The sequence below is a fragment of the Alexandromys fortis genome, unplaced genomic scaffold (genome assembly GCF_014885135.2).
Source record: "Alexandromys fortis isolate MF-2015 unplaced genomic scaffold, M_Fortis_MF-2015_v1.1 scaffold_13, whole genome shotgun sequence".
Lineage (NCBI taxonomy): Eukaryota > Metazoa > Chordata > Mammalia > Rodentia > Cricetidae > Alexandromys > Alexandromys fortis.
This window is the reverse complement of record NW_026067908.1, coordinates 5,848,170-5,874,053: the sequence shown is the minus strand read 5'-3', so window position 1 is coordinate 5,874,053 and position 25,884 is coordinate 5,848,170. Positions and strand designations below refer to the sequence as shown.

At 51.7% G+C, this 25,884-nt stretch overlaps 1 protein-coding gene across 1 annotated transcript in view; it reads right to left on the bottom strand.

Moving 5' to 3' along the window:
* Mroh7 (maestro heat like repeat family member 7) overlaps positions 1-25,884 on the bottom strand; it is a 76,449-nt gene that overhangs the window by 8,346 nt on the left and 42,219 nt on the right. Inside the window, exons 5-21 of the mRNA XM_050136104.1 lie at positions 24,092-24,175; positions 22,845-22,924; positions 22,428-22,557; positions 20,531-20,626; positions 19,636-19,740; positions 19,378-19,513; positions 16,374-16,486; positions 15,320-15,496; positions 14,797-14,951; positions 12,412-12,550; positions 12,021-12,211; positions 7,335-7,472; positions 5,519-5,633; positions 2,720-2,860; positions 1,922-2,101; positions 1,417-1,572; positions 495-617 (exon numbers count right to left, since the gene is read on the bottom strand). Of these exons, the coding sequence (XP_049992061.1) occupies positions 495-617; positions 1,417-1,572; positions 1,922-2,101; positions 2,720-2,860; positions 5,519-5,633; positions 7,335-7,472; positions 12,021-12,211; positions 12,412-12,550; positions 14,797-14,951; positions 15,320-15,496; positions 16,374-16,486; positions 19,378-19,513; positions 19,636-19,740; positions 20,531-20,626; positions 22,428-22,557; positions 22,845-22,924; positions 24,092-24,175 (2,259 nt within the window). The remainder of the gene's footprint in view (positions 1-494; positions 618-1,416; positions 1,573-1,921; positions 2,102-2,719; positions 2,861-5,518; positions 5,634-7,334; positions 7,473-12,020; positions 12,212-12,411; positions 12,551-14,796; positions 14,952-15,319; positions 15,497-16,373; positions 16,487-19,377; positions 19,514-19,635; positions 19,741-20,530; positions 20,627-22,427; positions 22,558-22,844; positions 22,925-24,091; positions 24,176-25,884) is intronic.

Below are 25,884 nucleotides of genomic sequence, written 5' to 3'. Positions count from 1 at the left end.
CAATATAGATAGGTTGGGGCTGTAATTCAGTGGTAGATCACTTGCCTAGCATGCATGAGATTACAGGCTCGGTCCCTACACACACACACACACACAGTGGGGAGTGTACAGAGAGAGTGCAGGAAGGAAGGAAGGTAGGTAGATAGATAGATAGATAGATAGATAGATAGATAGATAGATAATAGATAGATGATAGATAGATAGATAGATAGATAATAGATAGATAGATGATAGATAGATAGATAGATAGATAGATAGATAGATAGATAGATAGATAGACAGACAGACAACTATCCACTGGAGGTATCCAGTGATCCGGAGGAGAGGGACTCTAGACGGGGAGAAGTCAGAGACGGATATGGATGCTCGAGCACCAATAGCCTGGAGGCAGTGATGTGAACCACAAGTCAGAACATGAAACAGAAAGGGGGAAGGAATGACTCCTGGCCTCCAACACCCTTGTAAAGAGTCAATAGCTTACAGGAAGCACTCACAAGATACTTGCAAATTTTTGCCACTGTCTGTAGATGGTTTTCCCAGGGCTTCTGGCTGTAAGCCCTTTTTGGCAAGTCCCACTTCATGAAGCAAGAACAGCGGAACAGGGTCTTCACACATTTCTGCAGACCAATAGGAAGAAAATACCAGCAGTGTGGAATTCCAGGACAGCAGACCTCCAGGGGGGGAAGGCATGTAGAAACTGGCCTGGGGACTGCTGAGACAGCTCAGTGGATAGAGGGGCTCACCACTCAAGCCCGAGTTCAATTCCCAGAAAGGTAGAAGGAGAGAACCAACTCTGCAAAGTTGTTCTTTGACCTCCGTGTGCACACTGTGGCACGTGTGCCCATGCTCAGATATTACACGCATACATTTTTAAAGAAATTTATTTTTTTTAATATTTATTTATTTATTAGATATACAATGTTCTGTCTGTGTGTATGCCTGCAGGCCAGAAGAGGGCACCAGACCTCATTACCGATGGTTGTGAGCCACCATGTGGTTGCTGGGAATTGAACTCAGGACCTTTGGAAGAGCACGCAGCGCTCTTAACCGCTGAGCCATCTCTCCAGCCCCACACACAATTTTTTTTTAGTTGGATTTTGGAAAACCAAGTCCTGTTTGAAAGGTGCAAATGGAAGCATCGAGACTATATATAGCTCAGTGGTAGAGAGCCGGCCTGGCGTGTGTGAAGCCTAAGTAAGGCTTAACCCTCAGCATTGCAAATAAATAAATAAAACTTAAAGGAAGAAAAGAAGGGTACAAGTGAAGTTAGCTATTTGAGGGGGAATTCTCTCCAAGATGCCTCTAGAAATCACACCTGGTTGAAAATAAATTGCTTTCCATGGACTGGCCCCAGTCCCGGCTTGGCTCTGTAAAGGAGGTGTCCCTTCGGGACCGGACACCTGTGCCTGCTCTCACCTGGACCACTTTGGCATTGCCCTCCTGCATGATGAGGAGCAAGGGCAGCAGCGTGCTGGTCAGCTGCTCCTCCAAGGCTTGGGTGCGGGGTATCCGGAGCTTCTGAACCACTTTTCCGTACACGCTGATGCAGGAGACCTGCACCTCTTCTCTTGCCTGGGACAAACCTGAGGCTCAGAAGGACCTCTCTCCCAGGAGGAGGCTCCCCAGCCTTCCTGTCCCTCGTTTGTAGGACCTTCTTGGCAGAGGCAGAGAAGAGCCCAGGCCACGTGGTGGGGCCAACATAGACCAACCGGTGTCAGTAAGTCCACCTTCTCTGGGAAAACTGATCACAAAAGAAGTCCCTTCTGGAAAAGCCGCTGGGTCGAGGTGCCCCTTCCTCTAACCTGGGGCAGCTCTGCCCAGACCCCAGTGTGGTGGGGTAGATGGGAGATTCTGCAACCCCAGGAAGTGACTGACCCTCCTCTTCCCACGCTCCTCCCCTCCCCCCCTCCTGAGGCCTTACATCAGTGAAGTGAGGCAGCAAGAGCTGCAGCATCTCCACATAGACTGAGCTGTCCGTTAGCTTCTTGCCCTTCCCCTTGAAGATGCTCTTGAGGTCACAGACGGCCTCCACCACCAACACCCCATCCATGTTCTTCAGGCATTTAACCATGGTGGGCAGCAGGGTCTGGACCTTGGCCATCTGGGGGACAGAAGCACGGAGGAGGGGGTACTGCCTGGGCCAGCAGGTAGGAGATCCAGCCTCCCATTCACAGAAGACCAGGGCAGCCCAGCCTGGACATTGTCACCTACTCTGAGCTCCCTCCCTGGCTGTTCTCTAAAGGCTTCTTTGGTCTCCTTAATTCCCACCCACTGCTGGGTGACTGAATCCGTCTGGCTTTTTCCCTCCTCTGGCCCCAGGTCACACAGGATACCCTATGTCACAAGTTAGCTTTTTGAGTCTGTGCCCCGCCCCTTCTACCAAGCTGTGTCAGACAGTCCCTAGGAGAGAAAACGGGCACTTTTTACAATGCTAAGCTTATATCACCCTTCCAGACTTCCGTTTCCTGATCCACAACATAGGGATAATTAGTGTCATCCCTTTCTGTCCACACACTGCCTGTAGGAACAGTGTATGAAATCTGGATCAGGATATGTTGAAAAAGAATATAATACATAGAGATTGTGTTGGCAGATCCATTTTACAGATGGGACCACTGAGGGCAGGCAAACATAAGCTCTAATTCCAGACTATGACAGCTGAGCCCTCCCTCCAGCCCAAGGCCTGGTAGGGCTGGGCTTCTTTCAACCCTCTACTCACCTTCTCAGACCTACAGGCCAGGATGACCAGGCCCCGGATGGACAGCACCTTCATGATGGGGTTGCGGTGGCTCAGGCCTTCCACCATCCGCCCCAGGGAGTACTCCTCGGGGATGCGACGCACCTGCTCCATGCGGAACAGCTGAGAGAGCAAACAGCACTGACTCCTGAGCCCAGAGGTACATGGCCCATGGTCTCCCTGGGACCCCCAGGATCTGCCTCCTGGAGCCGCGGGCTTAGAAAACTGACAGGAGCCGGTGCTTTTCACCTAACGTTCACCAGAAACTGGTGGGAACGCTGAAGCTGTCTCTCCTTGTGCCCCCGCATCGCCTGCCTCCTGCCTGCCTCCTTCGCTCTGTATGCACCCTGCAGCCCACACTCCTACATAGCCAGACATGTTCCACCATTCCTCAAATGACCAGGCCCGTTTGTCCCCTCTGGGCTGGCAGGATGCCCTGCCACTACGATAGCTATTTGCATGCTCACACCCACACCTGGCATAGCTCCTTCCAAAACTCAGCCCCAGGTTGAACACGTTTCCCCGAGTCCCAGGAACTCTGGGCATCCTCCTGAGGCAGCAACTAGGAACCTCAGCGCTCCATCCGCCCATCTGTCCCCCTGGACCTCTGTGACCTTCCTATTGGACAAAAACTCAGCCAACTCTTTTGGAGGCATCACTCAATCTAAGAATTGGGGTAGAATATGTGTTTACTACAGGAATCAAGTCTTCCCCTTCTGAGGACGGCTCCTCTTCCATTGCAGGGTTGGCACCATCAGGGAAACCCATCCTCACCTCTGTCTGGCTTCACACCCTCCCTCCCTTCGGCAGCCAACAGGCACTGGGTCTCACCGGCTCATCCTCATAAACAACACTCTATCATCCTGGCTGCCACGTGGAGAGCCATGTCTACGAGATGGGGAGAACTGGGAGAAGGAGCTGGTGCAGGGGGGAGGATCACCAGTTAACCAGAGGAGACGGAAGGGAGGAAGGACCACACCACTGCTGCCTTCTGTCTGTCCATACAAGCTACTCAGGCCGGCTGTGTACCAGGCTGTTGGCCGAGCCTGAGACACAGGGGATAATGGCTCCTGTCTCTTTTACTTTGCAAACTCCCTTTGCAAAAGATAAAGATTCTTCATTTATAGATCAGAGGGCCAGCGAGATAGCTCAGCAGGTAGAAATGCTTGCTGCCAACTCTGATGACCTGAGTTCAATTCCCACACGGTGAAAGGACAGCGGAACTGACTCCCACAAGCTGTCTTCTAACCTCCACATGCCAAGACATGCATGTGTGCATATATATAGATACACACACATAAATAAATAAATAACTATAATTTATACCACACTAATAGATGTGATATAAATGTCTACCGAAAAGAATTAATGTGGACACTTGAACCATTCACTTTTATAAATCATCATTTCTAATCTTGATATTGGCTACAGATTTGGAACACTAGTGCTGCCGTATAAACATGGTCCCTGCTCTGACCTCACAGTCTGGAGAGGCAGAAATGTTTTAAGAAATGTGTCAAGAAGAATGTCCTTTGTGCAAACCGTACTCACCCGTTGAGGTCGAGCTTAAATGTCACCTCCTCCAGGAAGCCTTTCTGTCCTTCCCACTAGCTAGGCAGGCGGTAAGCCAGCCCCACCCTACAGACTCTGGTGAAACCCTGGAGTCCTCTGAATGATAACTGTCAGACGAGGGAGCAGGGACCAAAGCAGGTCCTCTAATGTCACTCACAGACAGAAGTTGAACAAAATGGGGTGCTCTCAGCCTCTTTGAGGGGACACCCGATGATTACAGCCTGGGTAAGCTTGGAGAGGCCATAAAATCGCTGAGCACAAAAGCTCCCTGGCTTAGAGGAGATGCTGCAAACAGGTCCTTTTGCAGTTAGAAGACAGGAGGTCCGTGTGTTGGGAGGACCAGAGGGCTTGTGTGTAACGGGGGTGGGGCAGGTGGGAAGGTCCTGGCGTTACATAGTTACAATCACACAGCCATAGGAAGGAACTGGCATCACTGAGTGCTTCAAATGACCTTGTGCCTTGTGTGGTGTGGAGGTTTTACAGTAAACTAAGGAAGAGAGAGGCATGGAGGAGTTAGAGCCAAAGGCGAAGATTTGAATCCTGGATCTAGCTGCCATTTGGGCCTTGGGAAAGAGACTGGACCTCAACTGCCTTCTCTGAGGTGGCCATAAACTAGCATCTAAGTTATGGAATTTGAGGGAAAATGAAATGAGCCAATTAGCATAAATTGAGAGCAGGCTGGGAGGACAGTAAGTGCCCAGTAAACGTCAGTCAGCTCCGAATGCATCGCCCTTCTGCGGCTGGCCTTCCCAACTCCTGACTTGTCTCCTGATCCTGCCTGGCACTTCCTGCCACGCTTGCTCTAATTATGTCACCTCCTTCAGGAAGCTCTCCCTGAGGCCCTCTCTCCAATCTCCAGCTCTCCCATGACCGCCCAGTACGGCACCCCACATTATAACTGGATGCTCTCTGTCTTCCCTGCCACACTGAGAACTCCTTCAAGGCCAGGGTGGCGTCAAGGTCACATTCGCACCTCTGGTTCCTGACACACAGTGGTGCCAAGCAAAGATTAACAGGCGCCTGAGGTTTTTGGAAAGTCTGGAAGAGTGGGGTATAGGGGTGCAGAGGGGGAGACACAAGAGAGAGACCTGTGGGGCCTTCCTATTGAAGAGACACGGAGGATCTGGGAAGGCTTTGGAAACTGGAAAGTGTTGTTCCCCAGAAGGCCCTGAATGACTGTCCCCAGGTTCCCAGGGCCCCAGGAGGTACCTCCACAAAGAAGGCGGTGGCCGTGACCTTGTGCTTCTCGTCACCTCTTTCCAAGAGCGGGATGAGCAGGTAGAGGATGCGACACAGCTCCTGACAGGAGTATTGCACCATAGCCCTAGGGAGGGCAGACCCTCAGGCTCCCAGTCACACAAGGCCCGCTGACGGAGGTCTAACAGGGACGCTACCAACCCTGGCCAGTCAGTGTCACCTGGGTGACATCTCGGAGTCAGTGGTACCTACCTGCTTCTTTACACAGCTGGGGAAATGAGGCACAGGGTGGGAAGGAGATTTGGCAGAGGGCACAGGGCAAATCAGTGAGCTGGGCAAGCTGAAGCCCTCCCACGACTGTGCAGGAGGCCAGGGCAGAAGGAAGGAGATGTGAGATTTCACTCACTGAGGCCAGCAGCATCCAGCCTCCCACTTTGTCATTCCATGGGGTCTCCACACCACCCTTCCAGACAGGTTGCCTTGAATATCCCCAGGCACGGAGGGAACTGAGGCTCTGAGTGGGGCTGGCTCAGCTCTCAGAGCTAGAGTGTGGCAGAGCTGTGGTCCCGACCACAAGTTCCTGCTCCAGCTGCTTCACCCATCCCACCGAGCCAGCAGGTGATCAAAGTACCCCTACCCACACAGCCAGCATCAGCACCGCATGGAAACTGCCTGAAGACACACTCTCGGGACCCTAGCCCACACCCACTGAGAACTCAGGGCAGAGAGCCAAGGTGACCGTGGGTCACTGAATCTAAGAGAAAAACTGTCTTAAACAGAATTGAAGGGAGTCTGGGTTCAAATCCTGACTCCAGTATGTGCTGTGTGATTTGGGGCAGGCACTTAATCTCTGGGCCTCAGTTTCCTCATGTTTAACCCTGGGCTCGTCATAGCACTGTTTCTTTGGTGCTGGTAAGAACCATAGAGTCATCGTCTATGTAGCCCCTTTTTGCATGATGCTTGGAGAACAGTTAGTGCTCCATCAGGTGACTGTGTGCTGAGCCCAGGGAGAGGCTCTTGGGGCAGGAGTCATGGGCACCAGCACAGAAGTCAAGATGCCCCTCTGTAGCCAGGGAGGGGTGTGTGTTTGGAGAGGGAGCACTCATCTGGGCCAGGTGGGAAGGAGCCTTAGTGAAGGACACAGGACAATCACTTTACCACTTCTCAGTTGTGTGGCCTTGGATAGATGACCCAGCTGTGTTCCTGTGCAAGATGTGTACGCGTAAACCCTGGCTTGCCACCAGCCTCCATAATGGTAGCCTGTGCTTCTCTCTGTGTAACAGCTCTGGCTGTCCTGGACCTCACTTTGTAGACCAGGCTGGCCACGAACTCACAGAGATCACCTGCTCTGTCTCAGGAGTGCTGGGATTAAAGGCAGGTGCTATCATGGCTGGCTGAAGAAGGGAACTTGTAAGTAAACTGGTGTTTATTTTATGTGCATGTATATGTGAGTGGTGTGCATGCCACGGTGCTCATGTGGAGGTCAGAGGACAATTAGTGGGTTTGCCTTCCATCATGTGGGTCCAGGGAATTGAACTCAGATTGGCAGCCTTGGCAGCAAGCACCTTTACCCACCGAGCCATGGGGGAAAAACAAAAGAGCTAACTATATCATTTCAGGGACCAAGTTTGCCTCCCAAGAATGGACATCATCTTTCACACTGGTGTTGACCCCCTGCTAGGACAGTATTCCCCAAGCTGTAGAGAAGAGACGGCGGGGGGGGGGGGGGGACGACAAAAGCTGTTGCTCAGAGATGCCAGCTTGGGTCTGTCTGAAGATCCGAGGGCCCACCCTATCCCACCCTGCCCCACTGAGGTCCGCACCTCACCTTGCCAACAAGGACACTCCCCGGTAGTGATTCTCTGCCTGGCCCATGAGCTCCCAGCCACCCTGCTCCTCCAGAAACGTAGACTCATATGAACAGCCCATTTTCAGAAGCAGGGTTTTCACCACCTTCACCATCCAGCTGCCGAGACAAGGGGGTAAAGTCTCCTGTGCACTTGGCCCCTCTTGCCAAGGCTCCTCTCCACCCCCAGCACCGTCTCTACCACTCAGTTAGCAGGGTGCACTGGATCCACAGACGGTGGCTCTTTATAAGTAACACATCCTTCACTTTCAGAACCTGAGAGATAGCAGACACAAAGTCAGCTTCACCCACCCTTTCTCCGGGGCCTTGCTTCCTGGAGGAGCCGGCTGCCCAATCTTCCTTTCCTGTGTCTTGCCTGTTCTCCTCTATACTCCCCATTAAGCCATGAATGTCTTGGCAGCCTGCTCTCCTGGACACTCAGTCTTCTGCCAGTGCCCAAGTCCCTTTTGGCCTCAGGACCCTTCAGGAAGGTCCTGGGGAGTTGTCACACCCAGGAAACTGAGCAGAACTCAGAAGGTCTAAGTGAGCTCAGGGATCCTGGAGGCCACCGCCACCTTTTAACCAACTGGATGTCTAGCCCAGCCTATTGTCTCATTACGAAAGTTAAGTTATAGCCATATACTGATGGTATACATTCTGAGAAAGGCCTCAAGAGCTGGTGGCATGTGTGAGCATTGAAAGACCCGGATAAATTCAGACCCCTCTAGCAGGAAGAGTAGAGCCAAAACAATCTAGCAGGGAGAGAAGAACCCTCTAGGTTAGCTGGTTCAGTGACTCTGTTCCAAGAACTAGCTGACCATAAAGTTAGATTATAATTTTGAGAATAATCTTGAGAAACAGGGAGGTACCCCCTTGTGATTATCACTGGTATTTTTGGAATTTTCCAATGACGCCCTCCCTACCCCCTTTAGATTACTGGGTTGTGGTTTCTTCCCTTAAATACCCCTTCTCCCAGCTACTCGGGGTCCAACTCTTCACCCCTGCATGGGAAATGAGTTTCCGCCCCAGTGCACTGGTTCCTGTCCTGTCAATAAACCTCGTGTGATTGCAGCAAGAACGGTCTCTCGTGAATTCCTGGGGGGTCGTGTTATCCCGAGACTTGACTGAGAGTCTTCCCACTCCGGGGTTCTTTCAGCATCATGGTGTGTACTTACTCCAGCTTACGTGGGCTCTCCTACAGTCTTAGGGGAACCACCATTGTGGGGAGCACAGTCCAAGAATGAAGTCGAGTGAGAAGAACTCTGAGGACTTGTGAGAAAACAAAAGTCTAATGACCTCAGTTTCTTCAAAACACGAATTGTCCTTGGAATGTGTTTTCATGTTCCTCCCAGGTGTAGTGGATGGAAGTGAGTGTGCTCCAGATCACTAGTGCAGTTCTTACATTGGTACTATCTCTTGCAACGTTTCAACTGCTGTCTTTCATTTGACTCAGGTTCTCTGGGTCAGCTCCAGGTCAGACAGGTGGACCTTATACTCACTGGGCCCAAATGCTGCTTAGATCCACCCCGTCCTGCCGGAGAGCCTCTAACCTCAGAGAAAAAAAGACCTGTCCCTTCTAAAGGGCCTCAAAGATGTCACTGTGACTAAAATTAGACCCCAGAAAAGTGTTAAGGTCGATCTAAATGTCACTTTAGCTAAAATGTTGGGAATGTGGTTAGTAGCAGCAGCGGCTGATGCTAGCAATCCAAGCAAGCACCAAAGCTACTTTTCTTTTTTTCCATTTCTGTTTTTGGAGACAAACAGTGGCCAGTCAAGAAACTGATTGTAAAATTATTTTTTTCCTTTTTTTTTTTTTTTTTTTTTGAGACAGGGTTTCCCTGTGCAACACTCCTATCTGTCCTGGAACTAGCTCTTGTAGAGCAGGCTGGCCTCGAACTCACAGAGACTCACCTGCCTCTGCCTCCCCAGTCCCTGAATGGTGACTGGACAGCCACGGCACCACACGGAACAACTGAAACGCCCAGGGCTGCCAAAACCCTCAGGTCGTGCCTATGTCCGTGTGCTTGAATCCAGCAGTCCCTCTTTCCCGTCAAACTCACATGAGACATGTCACCTGGTACCAATAGAGCTGTCACATTCATAGCCTTTACCCCTCGCCATACAGGAGATGTGACTACTTCTGTAGGGTGACTTTTTCATCTGTCACTGAGTCTGGAGGACCAAGGAGTCACACAAAGGCCACACAACAGCGTGGCTGCCGTGGCTAGCTACCACAGGTAACCGTAAAGCAGCAGGAAGGACTGCTGGCTCTAGAGGCCGGAACCCAGATTTAAGGTGTTGGCAGGGCTGTGCTCCCGCTGGCAGGGATATGGGTTAGATGAGCTGTCCATGTCTGCGGGTAGGTGTGCTGTTGCTGTGGCTATGGGTAGGGTGGGGACTCTGGCTTCCTTCTAGGGGTCCTGTGGTCTTAGCGGAGCAGACTCCTCCTCTTTTGGAGGCCATTCCCTTTATCACTTCCAGGCAGGGATGCCTCCATCTGTGTTCCTCCTACTGTGGCTGCAGCACCCCTTCATTTCCTGCTGTTGCCCAGGAACATAACAGCCCCGGAAAGAATAGGAAGCGATGCAAGATGGACGGTGGGTGTCTCTCTAGCTGTGGGTGAGGCTATCAGTTTGCACAACCATGAGGCAGAAATCAGGCATTCATCTCATGGGGGTGGGCGGCCAAAAGGTTAACTATCGAAACAAACAAACAAACGGGGAAAAAAACAAACAAACAGAGCAAACGTGATGGACAGCTCTGTATCAAAGGCCTCCAGCCACACGCGACTTGTCCTTTGCCCTCCTGAATATGCTTCTGTAAGGGCAACACACAAGGATGAGAAAGGGAATGGACCGGCACGCCGTGGAAACAGTTAACTTTCTGAATGACAAAAGACGTAACATAAGCACAGGTTAAGTAGCCAAATATAATATAAATGACAGTTAATTCCCTTAGTAAAATGGGTTCTCCTACATTAATAGGGAAAATGGAAATAAAATAGTTTTAAAAATTGCTAAGAAAAATCCCCAATAGCCCTGTGTGGATGGACAAAGGGCAAGGGCAACTTGCTCACATAAACGGGAATACAAATGCCATTTAAATCTCAGCTTCATTCAAATGAGAGACATTAAAACTAAACCCCCAGCACATGTGCACACACGCGCACGCACGCACACACACCAGGTGTGGTGGCAGAATCCTGCCCTCCCGGCACTCAGGATATGAGGCAGGAGAATCATGATTCCTTTTAAGAACCTTATCTAAAGAAAAGAATAAGAAAGAAAGAAATCCATTTTTTTTTGCAGCTCAGATTTGCAAAGATTAAAATGTTCTGCAATACATTAGCCGAGAATAGATGTGGGGATGTAGGTACTGGCATAGACCACAACCACTCGTGACGGCTTTCTCTGGGCACCCTGGTAGATGGGGCAGTGGAGGAATTGCTACATTTTAGCTAATCTGTGTGTATGTGTGAGCGCATGTGTGCCTTCAGAGGTCAGAGAATCGATTCTCTCTGTCTTGTGGGTCACGAAGATGAAACTCAGGCTTGACAGCAAGCACCTTTATCTGCTGGCCTATCTCACTGGCCCCTCATTTCAATGTTCACCCCTCAATGGTCATTAACTTCCTCCATCATTCATTCCTATGCCATTTCAGCATCCCCATGCAGAAGTCCATCGGTGCCCCACCCTCCCTTCAGGAGTCCATCCTACACACACAATCACATGCGTGTCTCTATGCAAGCCAGCTCACAGCAGTGTCTCTGCCATTGCAAAGGGTAAGGAAGTGCCCGAATCAGGAGGAGGGCTGCAGGGCTGCCCATTACGGGACTGAACTTCTGTACATAAGGATGCCCCACTGTCAAAAGTAATGAGGCAGCTGTATGCATGAAGGTCTCCAAGACTAGATACCTAAGAGCAAATGTGTGCCTGTGTCACAGGCTAGCACCCGTAAAAATAAATATAAACCCATGTGCTCATCTAAACTAACTACCCCTGAAAGGGCATGAAGGAAAAAACTTGCTTCTCTTCTGGGAAGGCATCTGGGGTACAAAGAGGAAAAAGAGAATTGATTTTAATGCCCTGTTCCTCCCCCCTCCCTGTGTACATAGATGATGTTCCAATCAATAGGAACATTGGTGGGTCTGTGATACACGTCTAATACGAGCAAGTCCGCTGGAGATGGCAGCGGGTAAAGATCCCTGGACCACTCATCCTGTCAAGCCACCAGGCACTGATCAGAGCTGTGGGATGCAGACAAAGGGACTCAGAACCAGCTGCGGAACGGGGGTGTGAGTCCAGTAACATCGCATCTCTAGTGTCTGGAGAGGCAGCTGGGTGGATAGACAATGCTTGGTCAGTGTCAACCGAGCCCGAGATTTGAACCATAGAACCAGATAAACCGGTCAGGGTGGAGCATGCCTACAATCCCAGTGACTAGGGAGATGGGGACAGGAGGATCAGAAAGAAGTTCAAGATCATCCTCATCTACATAACAAGTGCTGGGCTAGCCTGGACTACGTGAGGTCCTATTTCTAAAAACAAATGTATGCTCCACTTCTGGTGCTCGAGTTAAGTTTATGAATAAGATCTTTGAGGGACCCTTGCTGGGGAGGAAGCCCTCCCCACTGCAAGGATAGCAGGGTAGACAGATGATGGGGCCTACCATACAGGTAAGAAGACAGGAGGCTGCGTGTCATCCTTGGCATCCTTCCGAGGAGCCACGCGGCTGGGCAGGCTGAGGCCAATGTGATAATGGACCTGAATGAGCAGAGCCAGGAGCAGCTGAGGGTAGATGCGCCTCACACGGCTCACACAGCTGTTGACGGACAGGAGCTCACACAAGCCACTGGCTGCCTAGGGGTAGAGGGGAGGCCAGTGGCTTGACCCAGTCCATCCTCCCAGCACCGCTGGCTGTAGCCTAGCTTATTGCTCTGAGAGGCTGGGACTGGTTCACTAAGTCAGTCTAGGAAAGCATGGTGCCTGTGGCCTCTGGCAGATAGGACCAACAAGCTGAGTGGGGTAACAGGGAAGGAAAGCAGGTGCCTGGTCCTCACCGCCAGGGGCACAATGGAGGCCCGGCCCTTCTTGGTGATGGGTTTCTCCTTCAGGCTAGTCAGGAGCAGATCCAGCAGATCTCGGACGTCACAGCTGGGCTTTCGAAGTATCAGCTGCCTCCACATCTCTGCCCCGTTGCTAAGGAGGAGGGAGGATAGTTAGTGGTTGGTAAGGCAGAGGCCACCTGATGCCAATAGCTTCAGGGCTGGGGTTCAGGGCCAATGAAATGGTATCCAGGAGCACACCCACAAGGAGTGGTACTGAAAGCATTCTCCATGAGGCAGGAGGCTGGCAGTGATTGAGAACCTCGTTTGCAGGTTTCAGCCTCTTTATCCTCATGTAGTGTGTCACTGGGCAAACATTCATTAGAGTGGGCATAGTGTACCAGGCACCAAGCAAATCTCTGAGGATACAGACGCAGACGCCTGGAAACGCTCCAAGTCACTGACTTCTCGCCCAATAATAAAGGACATTATTCCCATTTTACAGAGGCAGAATGGAGGCTCGGGGAGGTAAAACCATCAGTCCAAGATGCTGCTGCTAACAGGCTGCAGAGGTAAGATGTGACCACACCCGGTGACTCCGAAGCTGTCTCCTAAGAGCAGGAGTGGAGGTCACAGAGCCCTCTGGGGCTTGGATCTTGCCCTTATTCCAGACTCCAGGAAGCAAACTCCACGCCCTTTGCCCAAAGCTATGCCAGCAGGAGCAGCAGCAGCAGGGCAGACTCTGGGCATTTGGCAGTGAGCTAAAGGGTTACTGAAACCCTTTCGCCTGAATGCCAGAGCATCTGAACCTCCCGCTCATTTCCCAGCTCTGTTCTCCTGGAAACCCAATAAAGATAGTATTTCAACTACGTTGCTAGGCAACATTGCTTAGGGTAAAAATGATCATGTTTATAGCTGCCTGGTATATATAACATCTGGACAGGGGGAACTATCATTAACTATAAGAACCAATGGAACAGCATGGGGCTCCCCAAGGACTGTGACCCTTGTGGCTGAACTATTCTCTGCAGAGATGCAGAAAACAAGTATTCTGTAAGAGACTCTGGTCCCTCTGAGTCCCCTGGCTCTCCTACCCTCACAGCCAAGGTTTACCTGGGAAGCATATAGGGAATAGATAGTGAGAAGCCCTCATTCTCAGGTACACAAAAGTGGCCACCAAGTCAAGGGCACCCTGGTGACCTAGTGACTGAGTGGATCACAAAAGAACCCCCCTTCGGCTGCAGTTCAGCGATAGGGCACTTGCATAGCTTGGCCTTGGGTTCGAGTCCCAGCACTGCATAAAGAAAAGAAAAACACCCTAATGTAATTCCAGTACCTGAAAGTAGGAGGCAGGAGGATTGCCATGAGTTTGAGGACAGTCTGGGATATATAATGAACAACACCCCCCTTCCTCTTCTCCTTGTCACTGTCTCCCCATTCATGTGGGTTGCCGACTCTGTGTGTGTGAGAGAGACAGAGGGGAGGAAGGGAGAGGGAGAGAAAGGAGAGACAGAGAGAGACAGAGAGAGGGGGAAAGGGAGAGGGAGACAAGGGGAGGAGAGAGGGGGGAAGGGAGATGGAGAGAAGGGGGAGAGAGAGAGAGAGAGAGAGAGAGAGAGAGAGAGAGAGAGAGAGAGAGAGAGAGAGAAGAGCTCCCCCTGGTGGGCAGTACAGCTATAATACGCTATAATGGTTAACTTCTTGGGATAAATAGCTGGCCCTCAGGGTCCCCTGATCTTGACTCTGTGACTGACCTGCTCCTTGGGCACACACCCCCTCTTGCACAGTTCTGCATATTCTTCCACATTTCCTCAGAATCAACCACCCTATGTAGTCCCTTTCCCGATTCATTCATTTAAAGGAGCAATCGAAGGGCTTGTCCAACAGGCTAACTAACGGAAGCAAGACTTGTCCTTTGTCACCATCTGGCTAGGCTCCTCTCCAGCCCAGACAAGGACCTCCATGGAGGCAGCGAGCAGGGAGCGCCTTCTGCTCACTGACACTGTGGAGCAGTCTTTCCTAAGGGAAAGCTGAAGACCAGAGAGGGCACATGAGCTACCCGAGACCAGCAGCTACCGTTAAAGAAAGAGCTCCAGGCCTTGGAGTCAGTCGGATCTGAGTGTAGATCCCCACGCTAGCAATGCCTCAATGGGTATAGAGGCCAAGAAGTATCTCCGGAGCCTCATTTCAACTTCTGGAGACCAGCGCTGAGTTGGGAATTAGAGACTGGATTTTCAGTATAGATCCGGCAATGCTCGGGCAGAGCTTGGCTGGCTGTCGTTACCACAGACTGTAGGAGCAGGGAAGGGTGGGGCTTCTCTAGACAAGAGCGTCTCAGCCTGGGACAGGACTGCCTCAAGCCTTTGAGGTCTAGAAGATGGAAGCCTCCTTGCTTGGTACCTGTCCAGTGGGAGGGGGCACATGAACAGGGCCACCACGACCTCGGTCATGAAGGAGCTGGCCAGGAAGGAGATGGGCAGCAGGGCCACCTCACGCGCCCGCGGCTCCTGGATGTGGCTCAGTTGCATATAGATGCCCTGCATGATCTCTGGAATCTGGAGGCCGCCGTGAGCAGGGGGAAGGCAGACTCATAGGAGAAGCAGAGAGGGGACAAGAAGCATGGGTAGACGGCAGAAGGACGAAGGACGTAGGGTAGAGTAACAGAAGGGGACCAAAGAGACAGGGGAGGAAGCACAGGACAGGACAGAAGTGGGGAGAGATGTTTAGGGGCCTGCTACTCCCCCTGGAGTGAGACAGACCCCTAACTGACGTCCCCCCTCAGGGCTGGTGCCTCCTCCTTCTTCCTAGCCCAGTGCTCAGTTCCAACCCTGCCCACGGGCAGGCAGGTTATCCCAGTAGAAGCAGGATCCCCGGGGAACTCCCCCAGTCTGATATCTGGGCCTCTGCCTCCAAGAGGCCTTACCACCTCCAGCGCCCTGTGGCGATACCACTCCAGCACAGAACTGAGTGTGACCTCCGAGGCCAGCTGCATCATCTCCCCGGAGTCCTTCCCCTGAGCCTCTGAGATGTCCTTCAGGCCTTCCAAGGCTGCTAACAGAAGGTCCTTTACCTGCTGGGGCCCCAGGAAGTCTCCAAATTCCTGAAATATGGGTAGAGAGGTCTTGGCACTGCTGCGTAAGGTGGATCCCCTGAGACATACAGAGGAGCATAGACTCCACCTAACTCGAAGAGAAAGGTTGGTGCCGGGCACCACACATATTCTCTAATGCGTGCATGTTAGACCCGCTGACGAGGTCAGAGGGACAGCGGGGCACTAAGGTGCTCCTGTAGCCCAAGCTGCTTAGGAGGCTGAGTTAGGAGGACTCCATGAGCCCAGGGGTTTGAGAGTAGCCCTAGGAGGGTAACAAGGCTCCATCTTTAAAAGAAGGAAAAGCAAGAGAGGGAGGGAGGAAGAGAGAGAGAGAGAGAGAGAGAGAGAGAGAGAGAGAGAGAGAGAGAGGGGGGGAGGGAGGGAGAGAGAGAGAGGGGGGGGGGGGGGAGGGAGGGAGAGAGAGAGAGAGAGAGAGAGAGAGAGAGAGAGAGAGAGAGAGAGGAGGAAGGGGAGGACAATGGACAGGGGCAATATGGCCCCTGCCCCCAGAATTGGCTGGCAAGCGCCCGGGAGAAGGAAGTCATGGGCTGGAATAGCAGTTCTCAACCTCCCTGATGCTTCCACCCTTTCCCACAATTCCTTATGTTGTGGCGACCCCCCCCCCCAGAATTATTCCACTGCTACTTCATAACTATAATTTTTCTACTGTTATGAAATGGAATGTAAATATCTGATGTGCAGGGTCACACATCGGATACCCTGTATATCAGATATTCATTACAGCTCATAAATAGAACAGAGAGGACAGAGGAGGGCACCCGGGAAGGCTGTGCCGCCTGAGAAGGCTTCCTTCCTAGGATGCTTTCTAGTGGCAACCCCTTGTCCCTCCCATCCCGTCCTGGGAGCCGGGACCACTGGTAGTCACCGCAATGACACGCAGAATGTTCTGGCATGGGCTGACAGGGTTGTAGGGCCCTAGGAAGTGCTTGTTGTTCTCATACAGCTCTTTCTTGTTGGTGTCTTCCTTGTCCTTGGTTCCTACAGGAGAAGACACCTTCTGAGGAACCCTGACGCCACCAGTGCTTTGAAGGGTCTGTCAAGCCCACATCATCATCTGCACAGTCGGTCTTCACATAGTGAACAGGCGCAGACAGCTGGTACCCAAGCCAAGAAACAACACAACTAGCCCCCCCCCCAGGAGCCCCTCCTCAGACCCCTCTTAGCACCCAGAGCAACAACTGTTCTGGTTTCCGAGGCCCTAGGTAGAGGGCCTTGCTTTTGAACTTCTCATCAATGGACTCGCAAAACATTATCCCTTGTGGATGGTTCTACCCTGCAGCCGCCAGTACTTACTCTCATTCATTTGCAGTGTGGTCGTTTCCCACACTAGGAGGGCTGCAGCGTGCATGCCTGTCTTACTTGGCATGCACCTCTAGGCTGCTTCCAGCCTTCCTGCCCTGTGCTGCTATGGGCACACAGCAAGTCTCCTGGTGAACATATTGACGCGTCTGCCAGGGATGCGCCAGGGGAGAAATCCCCGACTCACAGTAGGCTCGGGCTTACCCTCATGAGACGTGCTAGACCATTTCCTAGCCCTGTCTCCCCAAGCAGTGTGCAAGAGCCCCTGCTGCTTCAGCCCAAGGCATTATCTATTTCATTTGTTATTGCTATTCTAGTAGCCAGTGGCTTTTCTCCCCCCCCCTTTTTTTTAAAAATTGTTTTTTGTTTGTTTAGTTTGGTTTGGTTTTTGTTTTTAAGATAGGGCCTCACCATGTAGCCCTGGCTGGTCTGGCATTCACTGTGTAGACCAGGCTGGCCTCTAGCTCACAGACCTGCCTCTGCCTCCAGAGTGCAGAGATTAAAGGGGCAGCCCCCACATCTGCCTCACCCCGTTTCCAGTTCTTGGGTAGAATTCGGGGCCTGACGCATGCTAGACAAGCACTTACCCACTGGATACCCACAGCTTTGCAATCCTCTTTTGGATTTGAGCTGTTCTTGTGTTCAGGTGGTGTTTTTATTTTGTCGGTTTATTGCTACTTAGGCTTGGTTTTCTTGAGACATGGGGGCTCTCATAACCCAGGCTGGCCTCCAGCTCTCTCTGCTGCAGAGGAGGGCTTGAAGGCCTATGTCCCTGCCTCTCTCCCCTAGTGCTGTGCACCACCATATCTGGTCTATTGTGTGTGTTTCCAGAGGCGAGGTCTCTTGTCCAGGATGGCCTCGACCTTCCCATCCAGTACTGATATTGTCACTATGTGCTGCCAGGCCCAGCCCTGGCGACACCGTTAGCAAATGCTGGTCTCTCCAGCCTCTGCTGCTTTTGTTCCCTTTGTATCTAACTTACTCTGTGCTTTACTTGTTTGTCTTGCCTATTATCTGTCTCCTGGCAACGAGAAGGTAAGTCAAAGAGAGAGGTGCTTAACGGATCTCTTCTCGAGGCTGTGCCCTCAGAGCTCGGGCAGTGCCTGGCACAGAGGGCCTCCTGGTCTTCTGGGAAAGGAAACACATTTAGGGACTATGCCCTCATCGGAGCCAGACCTGGGTCCTTCCTGGAGCCATTCAGTCTGCACAAAGCCTGGGCACAAGAAAGGGTCGCTGAGGCAGCGTGAGTGATCAGAGGCAGAAGGGCCCGGGGTTCCGTGGCCAGGCAGAGCCAGCTCCAGGCTAGCCTTGCACTTTCCACAGATTGCCAATCCAAACTCATGTCCCCCTCCTCCAGAGTGACTGTGGCCTGGGGCTCTCAGCTCAACCTGGGTTTCAGCAGGACAGATCATACTCAGATACCTGAAAAGTGACTCATTGTTCATCTGCATTCAAATTAAACTGGACGTCCTCCGTTTCCAGCCATCTCTGGCAGCCTCGCTTTGGTCTGTACTCTCCCCATCCTAGGGCCAATCAGTATTGTAGACTACCACTTAAGGGTCATGAACCCCAGTCAGTGGAGGAATATCTCGGGAAACACTGCCCCAAATGCTGTAACTAAGAAAGAGCAGAGACCCCAGACGGATCCCAGAATCGGGGGGTGGGGGGAGAAGAAAGCTCTGTGTGATAAGGGCCTATGACATGGAGCCCTAAGCTCGTCTTTCCATGTGCTCTTATGAAGAATAGCATTTAATATTTCAAAAAAGCTATGAATTACACTCTACCGTAACCCTGTACAGATGAGGAAATCTAGGCAAGGCGAGTGCTGGCCTGAGGCCACCCAGCTGGGAAAGTTGAATGTCACAGCCAGGTCTGCTATACAGGCCACTCTGCCTCCACAGTCAGGGAGTCTAAGTGACCAGCCAAAGTTTCCTGGTTGAGATAGAGTCAGGACGAAGGAGAGAGAGAGGCCAGAGGCTGGAGGCGGCTAGCACTGGGCAGTCCAGCGAGAGGTAGGCACATGCCATCTCACAGGCTCCCTGAAGCCTAATCTCAGGACGGTCTCTCACTTACAGGCTCCAGATTCCAATGGAGGACCTGGCCTTCATTAGTTCCTAATGCATAGTCTGTGAATATGGTCATATGCCAGGCCAGGACTACACTCGGGACCAACAGAGGACCTTGCCCTTCCCTCGTGGTATTACAGCCTAGTAGGAATGACAGACAAAAGAAGTCATCCATCATGCCTAGATACCCATGGTACCATGGGAAGGAGGAATTAAGGATGGAACAATACAGAAAAGCTCAGTTAATGAAGGGTGGCTTCTATCAATATGAATTTGCTATCTAGACAGGGCAGTACATGCATATAGCCCCAGTACTTGAGAGGCTAGCTATATAGTTAAGACCCTGTCTCTAAAACAAAACATGCAGAATAAAGGCTAGTTTGTATGGAGATAAGGGTTTCACATCAGCTCCCAATCCCCACCTGACCCTTGTTGCCCTGCCTCCGGTTGCCCAACTGTACCATCAAGCTCCCCTCTCCAGTTGTGCAGCTGCTTGGGACATACGTTTCTGGAGATCCAGGATAGTGTAGAGGATGGCAATGCCGTCCAGAGCCTCCCGGCCGATCTCTTCATCAGGATCCCCGATACGAAGAAGGAGCCTCCCCAGCAGCAGACCCAGTGCTGGGAACCCTGAGGACATCTGTTAGTGTCATAACCACAGGGAGGGAGTCTGTCGCTATATAGTGCAGGGCAAGCTGCCCTGACAGCAGGAGATCAGAGGAGAAGAGTCCCCAGCGTGTCCACCCCTCCAGGAACACTCACGGAGAAAGGCAGGGTCACGAGTGTGTGGTTCAGCACAGAGATGTTACTGTTCACAGCCCGTGCACGCTCATGGGCCTTCCCAGAGTTCATCCAGGGCCCTAGGGGCTAGGGGGACAAGGGAGAGACTCTGCTACCATTGACTGCCAGCCCCTGCTGTCCAACAGGTAGGCCAATAGCTTGCAAGAATCTTCCAGAAGAAGGCAATTAGTCATAGTTGTCCTGCTCCTCTGGTGGCTCAATGACAGATGGGGTTTGAGCTGAGAATGGGACTCAGACCAGAGGAAGGGAGAGGGGTCAAGGAAGAGGCATGGAAGGGACAGCGACAGGGGTCAGGATGGAGGAAAGGGGGTGAGGCAAGGATAGGAGATGCAAGGGGTGGCTGTAGGGAGCACAAGGGCAGAGGTCCAGGCCTGTGACCCCTGCTACTCAGGAGATCATACTGGGCAACTCACTAAGACAATGTCTACAAATAAAAAAAGTTTTAAAAAGAGCTATGGTGCCAGGCAGTGGTGGTGCACGCCTTTAATCCCAGCGCTCAGGAGGCAGAGGCAAGTGAATCCCTGTGAGTTCGAGGCCAGCCTGGTCTACAAGAGCTAGTTTCAGGACAGCTATGATTGTTACACTGGGAAACCCTGTCTCGAAAAACCAAAAAGAAAAAAAAGGGGGGGGGCTGTAGCTCAGTAGGTAGAGCTTATCTAGGAGGTGTGAGGGCTTAGGTCCAACCCCCAGTGTCATCAAAAACTCAGTAAAACGATATAAATTACTATGGGGAAGCAGAGCATGAGTTTGAGCCGATGTCCTGAAGTCACTCCTTTGGGATCCACCTCCCACTTCTATCAAGTTTTCCTGTTTCCCTCTGCCTCCCCGCTCCCTCCCCAGCCACCGTGCCGCACACCTCCAAGATGCTCTTCAGTCCTGCGGGCGTAGGGTCTTCGATAAAGAGGGCATTGAGCAGTTTCTGCAAGGAATCTAAGGTCTGGTGGTAAAGTGTCTGTAGACAGAAAGAGGACAGGGCTGCTGGGGGCTCCCAGCAAAGCTGCCAGCCCCGGACACCCCCTGGGTTGGTCCTGGAGGAGGGCGCACTTGGACACACAAAAACTGTATCTGGCCCCATCTCTGTGCCTCACCTAATATACAATAGTAGGAAAATTACTTCCTCTCTGTGGAATCGAGTTTATTTAGCAACAAATTGGGAATTAGTATCCCCGGACTTCCTGGGGGTGGGGGGTGAGGCATGAGCAGAAGCCTGGCATTCTCTGCCTGGCGTGAGCCAGACAAGTGCCTAGTGATTTAAGCATCTTCCATCACTTGGTCTTTAAATTTTTTTTTTTTTCTTATTTTACAGATCCGGGAACACCTATCCAAGGTCTCGCAGCAAGGAACAAAGACTTAGGGCTGGAGATCTGCCAGGCCCATCTGGCTTTATCGTCTCCAAAGTGTTCTGCTTCCTGTTACTTCCAGACCCCTCTAGATCCCAGGCAACCCTTAGGGAAGCCATCTCTGCCCTGCCCAGGTTCCTCCTCATTTTCCCACACTACAGTCCCACAGTTGCTCCGTGAGGACAAGCAAAGCTGAGTGGTGGAGCTCAGACTGCTACTCCCTCTCTTTCTTACCTGCTCTCCTTCTGCGGGCTTCCATAAGTCTATTCCCTGGGTTGTCATTGTCCCAGCTTCCTAATTTCACACACTCTAGAGTCAGTGGCCCTTAGGATCACACCGCAACCACTAAGCAAGCCCTACAACCCGCTTGTTTCTATTGCTGCTGCTTATTAGACACTACTGCCCTCTGCCGGCAATACTCGTAACTACAAGAGAGCTGCCTGTTCTTTCCACTGCAAGGATTCTGGCGGTGACCTTGAGTCCCCACAAGGCATCAACTTGAGAACCCAGAGTTTATCTTTCTGTGTGGCCTGACTCCTACCATCCTAAGCTCTCAGAGTTCCTGTCTCACCCTTCAGGCTCCAGTCACACGGCCTCTTGTCGTCCTGGCAGTTGGCACGGGTTCTGGACAGGTTCTTTATAACACCCTCTTGCAGGGAATCACAACATCTCCCACCCTCCCTAGGCCATGTCCCTCATCCACACTCCTTTTTGTACCCCGTAGGTTATGTGTGTAGTGCTGACCACCCCTGAGATTTCGCATTTGACTGATTCTTTGATAGCATTCCCCCCACCCCCACCCCATCCCCACTGCTACAAGATGGCCATAGTGATGTGGCCAGGAACACGGTTAACACCTGCTGAGTGAAAAGGGGATGGAACAGCTGGGCTTCCTCTCACCCAACTTCCTGCCTGACCCTAGCTCTCCTTGCATCTTACAGCATCCTACAGCTAAGCCCCACCCCACTGGTACCTCCAGGAATAACTCTGCCGAGGCTTTCAGGATGCTTGCCAAACCCTCTTTGAGGTTCTGTTCCTCCAGATCTCTGCCCAGTTTTCCCCAGTCTTCTTCCTTACGGCCCAGTCCTTGGTCCTACCCTCTAAAGCTGGCCCCTTCCTATGACTCTGGAGCCTCTGTCTACATCCCAGATACAGGACAGGGTTTACAAGTGGACACGCCCTCCTAGGGAGTCACTACTGCAATAGCTCCCTCATTTGCTAAACGGTTATCGAGCACCTGTTCAGGCTGACACAGGAGAGGTGAATCACTCCAGTGATTCCAACAGTCAAGGATTGGGGGCCGCGGGGGCGGGGGGCGCTCACGGCGGACTAATTATAGAAAGCCCCTGCTCATCCCTGTGAGTTGTCCCTTCTGTCCCCAACCTAAAGACCCACCAGGAGGAGCGGGCTCACCTGGATGACCTCTGCCTTGGCCTCGTCTTTCTCCTGCATGGCCCGCACCGAGGGCAGGGAGAACACGCTCCGCACACAGGTGTTCACCAGCTCCACCCTGTCCCGCACACTCAGGGCAGGCTTGGTGTGACTGAGAGAGAGAGAGAGAGAGAGAGAGAGAGAGAGAGAGAGAGAGAGAGAGAGAGAGAGAGAGAGAGGGCGCAAGGGGGGGAGTGAGAGAGGGGGCGAGGACATAGGGGGGAGGAGGGCAACGGCTTCAGCTAGGCCACCTGGGACAGGTTGAGGCGCAAGCAAGGGCATGGAGGTGACCTGTTCTGTGGAGACCGGGCAGGGAGAGAGGGGATGGCTCCGAGTGGACAGAGGCGCAGGAGAAGGAGCAGAGCTTAGGAGAGAGAGGCACACACAAGCGGTGGGTACCTCAGCTGTGCCAGGATCTCCATGGCTTGCCGGCGGACAGGGCTCAAAAGGGAATCCACAGGCTCTTCCTGAATCTGTCTCTGAGTGGAGAGCACAGAGCCGGTGAGGGCAGCTGTGGCTGACTCCCAGGCTCGGACCGCAGGTCATGCAGGCTCTGGACCTGGGCACACTCTCCCAGCTACCGCCTAGACCAACCTCAAGCTCTCAAGACCACTCAACCCTCAGCGCCCTGATCTGCACGTCCCACGTGGAGAGCTCAGTAAGGGCCGTCCCCATGGTACCCTTTCTGTGACTGACAGCTAAACCATGGAACTGACCCACGTAACAAGCATCAGGCGTGGCCACTGAGAGCTGTCCAGTTGAACTCCTCAAACATCCTCCTACTTTTCACCTGTCATCTAACAACTACACAAGGTAGGTGTTCAATTAATGTCAGCTAGTCAAAGGGAGAAAGTTTCTTTTCTTATGCATCGTGTATGGGCAGATGGGTATGTGAGGTGTGTGTGTGTGTGTGTGTGTGTGTGTGTGTGTGTGTGTGTGTGTGCGCGCGCGCGCGCTCACGTGCACATGTATGCAGAGACCAGAGTGTATCATTCTTAAGGAGCCACACATCTTGGTTTTTGAGGCAAGGGCTCTCCTTGGGGTCCAAAGCTGGTCAGTTAGGCTGGTCTGATTGACCAGAGGGCCCATTATCCGTCTTCTCAGCGCTGGGATTATAAAGGTGTGTCTAAATACCATGCCTGATTTTTATGTGTGTTCTGGGCTTCAAACTCAGGACCTCTTTCTTGTGAGGCAAACACCGCTGTCTGGGCTAAGCCCCCTAGCCCCTTTCTCTCTTAAGGACCACAAAGCCAAATATAACTGTGAAAGCCCCCGTGGTGAGTGATGTATGGTTAAGAGGAAGCTGCTTTAGGGAGCTCTCTGAAGTTACCCGCCAAGAGGCATCTCTGGGGAGGGGGAGAAAGGGTTGACAACAGCTGCTCTCAGCTGCAGAGACTTCACAATGGGCTAATCCCTGGGTCGTGTCTTCCCACAAGCAAAGCTAGGCATGATCACACCCATTTCTGAGATGGGAAGACTGAGGTTCAGAAAAGGGAAATGACTTGCTCATGCTCCCTCTTGGCAGGAGGGGCAGTGAGAGGTAGAACTGAGCCTGAAGCCCAAGAGGCCTGCCGCCTGCTTCTATCCCCCTCCCAGCTCTCTCCGGAAGTCCCACCCCCACAGCGCTGGGCCTGTGGCTCCCATACCATCATCATCTTCACTGTTGTCTCCTTTTCTCCTTTCGTTTCCATCAGGTCCTGATCCTTCTGGAAAGCAATGGTGTTCTCTACCTTCAGGGCCATGGAAGCAGACCCGCAGGGTTTCCCTGAGTCCTGCCCTCCATCTGAGCAGCATGGACAGCACCCTCTGGTCACCCAGCACCTGCAGCTCTCCCCAGCCACCCAACCCTGGCATCGGTCCATGTCTAGGTTTGGTTTCTGATTGCTGAGATAAAATACTCCAATAAAACCTGGCCTAGTGGCGCAGGCCTTTAATCCCAGCATTCGGGGGGGGGGGGGGGCAAGGCAGGTGGATCTCTGTGAGTTTGAAGCCAGCCTGGTCTCCAGAACGAGTTCCAGGACAGCCAGAGCTACACAGAGAGAACAAAAAAAAAAAAAAAAAAAAAAAAAAAAAAAAAAAAAAAAAAAAAAAAAAAAAAAAAAAAATATAAGGAAAGAAAAAAAAAAAAAAAAAAAAAAAAAAAAAAAAAAAAAAAAAAAAAAAAAAAAAAAAAAAAAAAAAAAAAAAAAAAAAAAAAAAAACCCACCAAAGTAAATAAACGAATATAAACACCCTGGCAAAAGTGACCTAAGGGGAAAGGATTTATTCTGGCCCCCAGTTCAGGGTACCATTCATCGTGGTGGGGAAGTCATAGGACAGAAGCTTTAGAGTAATGGTCACATGACACCCATAGGCAATAAAGTGCTCAGCTCCTCTCTCCCCCTCTCGGGACAGTCCAGGATCCCTGCCTAGGGAATGATGCTACCCACAGTGGGGCAGGTACCCAACTGATGTAATCAAGATAATCCCTTGAGAAGTAGAAAGTAGAAAAAGACAAGATCTCCTGAGTAAATTGGGAGCACGGGGACCTTGGGGGAGGTTTGAAGGGGAGAGGCAGGGAGGTGAGCAGAGAAAAATGTAGAGCTCAATAAATATCAATAAAAAGTACAAATCAAAAAAAAAGATAATCCCTTGCAGACATATACACATGGTCTAGACACTTTCTCTGGAACTCTCTTCCCAGGTGATTCTTGGTTACATCAAGCTGACAATTAAAGCTATCACAGCCCAAGAGAAGGGACATGTTTCTGCAGGGGGTGTCTGGGTATATATGAAGATTAGAGCCAGGTGGTGGCGCATGCTTTTAATCCCATGACTCGGGAGGCAGAGGCAGGCAGATCTCTGTGAGTTCGAGGCCAGCCTGGTCTACAAGAGTTAGTTCCAGGACAGGCTCCAAAGCTCCAAAAAAAAAAAAAAAACGAAGAAGAAGAAGAAGAAGAAGAAGAAGAAGAAGAAGAAGAAGAAGATGATGATGATGATTAGTGATGGGAAGGATGGCTCCTGAAGTTGCATTTGAGGGACTATAAGGCACCTTCCCTCTCTAATCAACTAAAGGAGGACAGACCTTAAGGGTCCATAGACCTCAACCTGAAAGTCTACCACCAGTAACACTTCTTCCTAAGCCTTTTGGTAAGTTCCAGTCCAGTTAAGGCATTCTGCTATGTGAGAGATGGAGCCCATTCGCCTGTGTCAACCCATTGATTCCCATCATCCTAAGGAGGAAGAACAGGGTCATATGAAATGAATAGCTTAACATTACACAGTGAAGAAAAAAAGCCACCTTGATCTGATGCAGACTATGGAATGTTAATGATGGCCACAAGTGTAACCGTCTGCTCTGTCCCTTTAAGAGACAAGTCACGCCCACTCCCTCCCCAATCCGCTGAGGCAGCTGATCTTCAGCTTCCGGCCTGAGTCCCTCTCTTTTCCATCTTCCTCT